The 1,565-nt window shown below is 29.1% G+C and overlaps 1 protein-coding gene across 2 annotated transcripts in view; it reads left to right on the forward strand.

Annotated features, from left to right (window-relative positions):
- Positions 1–1,565, forward strand: part of GPHN (gephyrin) — a 577,313-nt gene that overhangs the window by 101,248 nt on the left and 474,500 nt on the right. For both annotated transcript variants that reach the window (XM_012656203.1, XM_012656202.1), the window contains exon 2: positions 1,106–1,184. In XM_012656203.1, the coding sequence (XP_012511657.1) occupies positions 1,106–1,184 (79 nt within the window). The remainder of the gene's footprint in view (positions 1–1,105; positions 1,185–1,565) is intronic.

Here is a 1,565-nt window from a genome sequence, read left to right on the forward strand (position 1 = left end):
GCCCAGACCTATATTTTGAGGGATTAAAGCTTGTAATATTGAGGGACTCTGTAATAAAAGGGAATATAAAATTCTAAACAAAATTAGGTAAGAGATCTTTGAAAGGAAAAAGGCAAGTGTTATTTATTTTGGTCCTTGTTGATTAGAATTGGCTCTCTTAGATATAAAAAAAAACTATTAAATTGAAGTAGATAATTAATCTTTATGCTAATACATATAGAAAGTATTATATGAGTAAATTAGTTTTATTTTAACTTCATTTTTATGTGGATATTTTATCAAGTTACAGACTTTAAGATTCACAGTTTTTCTTCAATATTTTAAATATATTCTGTTGTCTCTGGACTCCCCAGTTTCTGTTGAAAATTCAGCTTTAAGTCTTATTTTTCTTTTGAGGGTAATGTATTCTTTTTTTCCCCTCTGGCTACTGTTAAGATGTTCTTGTTTTCTGTGATTTTCAGCATTTTGACTTCTAGTTGTGGTTTCCTTTCACTTTTTGCGGTGTTCTGTTTGCTATACTTTCTAACTCATTACATTAATGTATTATATCAATTTTGGGATATTCTCAGCAATTTTTATTTTCTTCTGATAGAATTGTTTCTCCTTATTCTCTCCCTCTGCTTTATTGTGACTGGAATTACATATAAGTTAGACTGATTCCCACATGTCTCTTATGCTCTGTTCTTTTCATTTGTTTTTTTCTCGATCTGCTTCAGATCAAGTTTGGATATTTTCTGCTGACCTATCTTCAAGTTCATTAATCTTATGTTTTACTGTGTTTACTCAGTTACAAAACTCTCCCACCAACTTATTAAGTTCAGATTGTATATTTTTCAGATCTAAAATTACTATTTAATTTTTTGACAGATTTTAATTCTTTGTTGAAGGTTCCTTTTTTTCATCTACTTTAAAGATCTTCTGGTTTCTTTAACTTATGTTAAACAGTTTTAACATTTGTCACTAAATTTACCAGGCCTAAAAAGCAATCAATACTGATGTTTGGAAAAAATTTAAAAAGCCAATTCTCATTTCAAAATTTCATTTGTTCATTAGTAGCTTAAATGAAAACAAAAATTAATTTTCTTTTCTTTCCTCCTTTATTTAGTGAGTGATAGTTGCTTCAGGAATCTTGCAGAAGACCGCAGTGGGATAAATCTCAAAGATCTCGTACAAGATCCTTCTTTGTAAGTATTTGGTTTTCAATATTAAGTATACTGTAAAACTTTATTGTTGGTGTTACTCTTTTCAAAAGAGTTATACCCGAAAACTAATTTAAGGTAGAGCAATATCTTCTTTTCTAATAATTTGTGTTATATATAGTGAAGTATGATGGAACACTTTCTTTTTAGAAATAGAATAGATTGTAGAAGGAATGATACCATGATGAATGATTGACTTTCAATGAGCAGATCTAGTGGCTGATGATATCTTGCCAATGTGGCAGTGGATACTAGGCAAAGAAGATGATTAGTAGTTGATTTGCTTGGGAAGGTGAGATTGAATTTGTTCACATCAAGTTTGAGCTTTTATGAATATATTATTTGTAATATTTATAATTATAATTA

The sequence above is a fragment of the Propithecus coquereli genome, unplaced genomic scaffold (assembly GCF_000956105.1).
Source record: "Propithecus coquereli isolate 6110/MARCELLA unplaced genomic scaffold, Pcoq_1.0 Scaffold5, whole genome shotgun sequence".
Taxonomy (NCBI): Eukaryota; Metazoa; Chordata; class Mammalia; order Primates; family Indriidae; genus Propithecus; species Propithecus coquereli.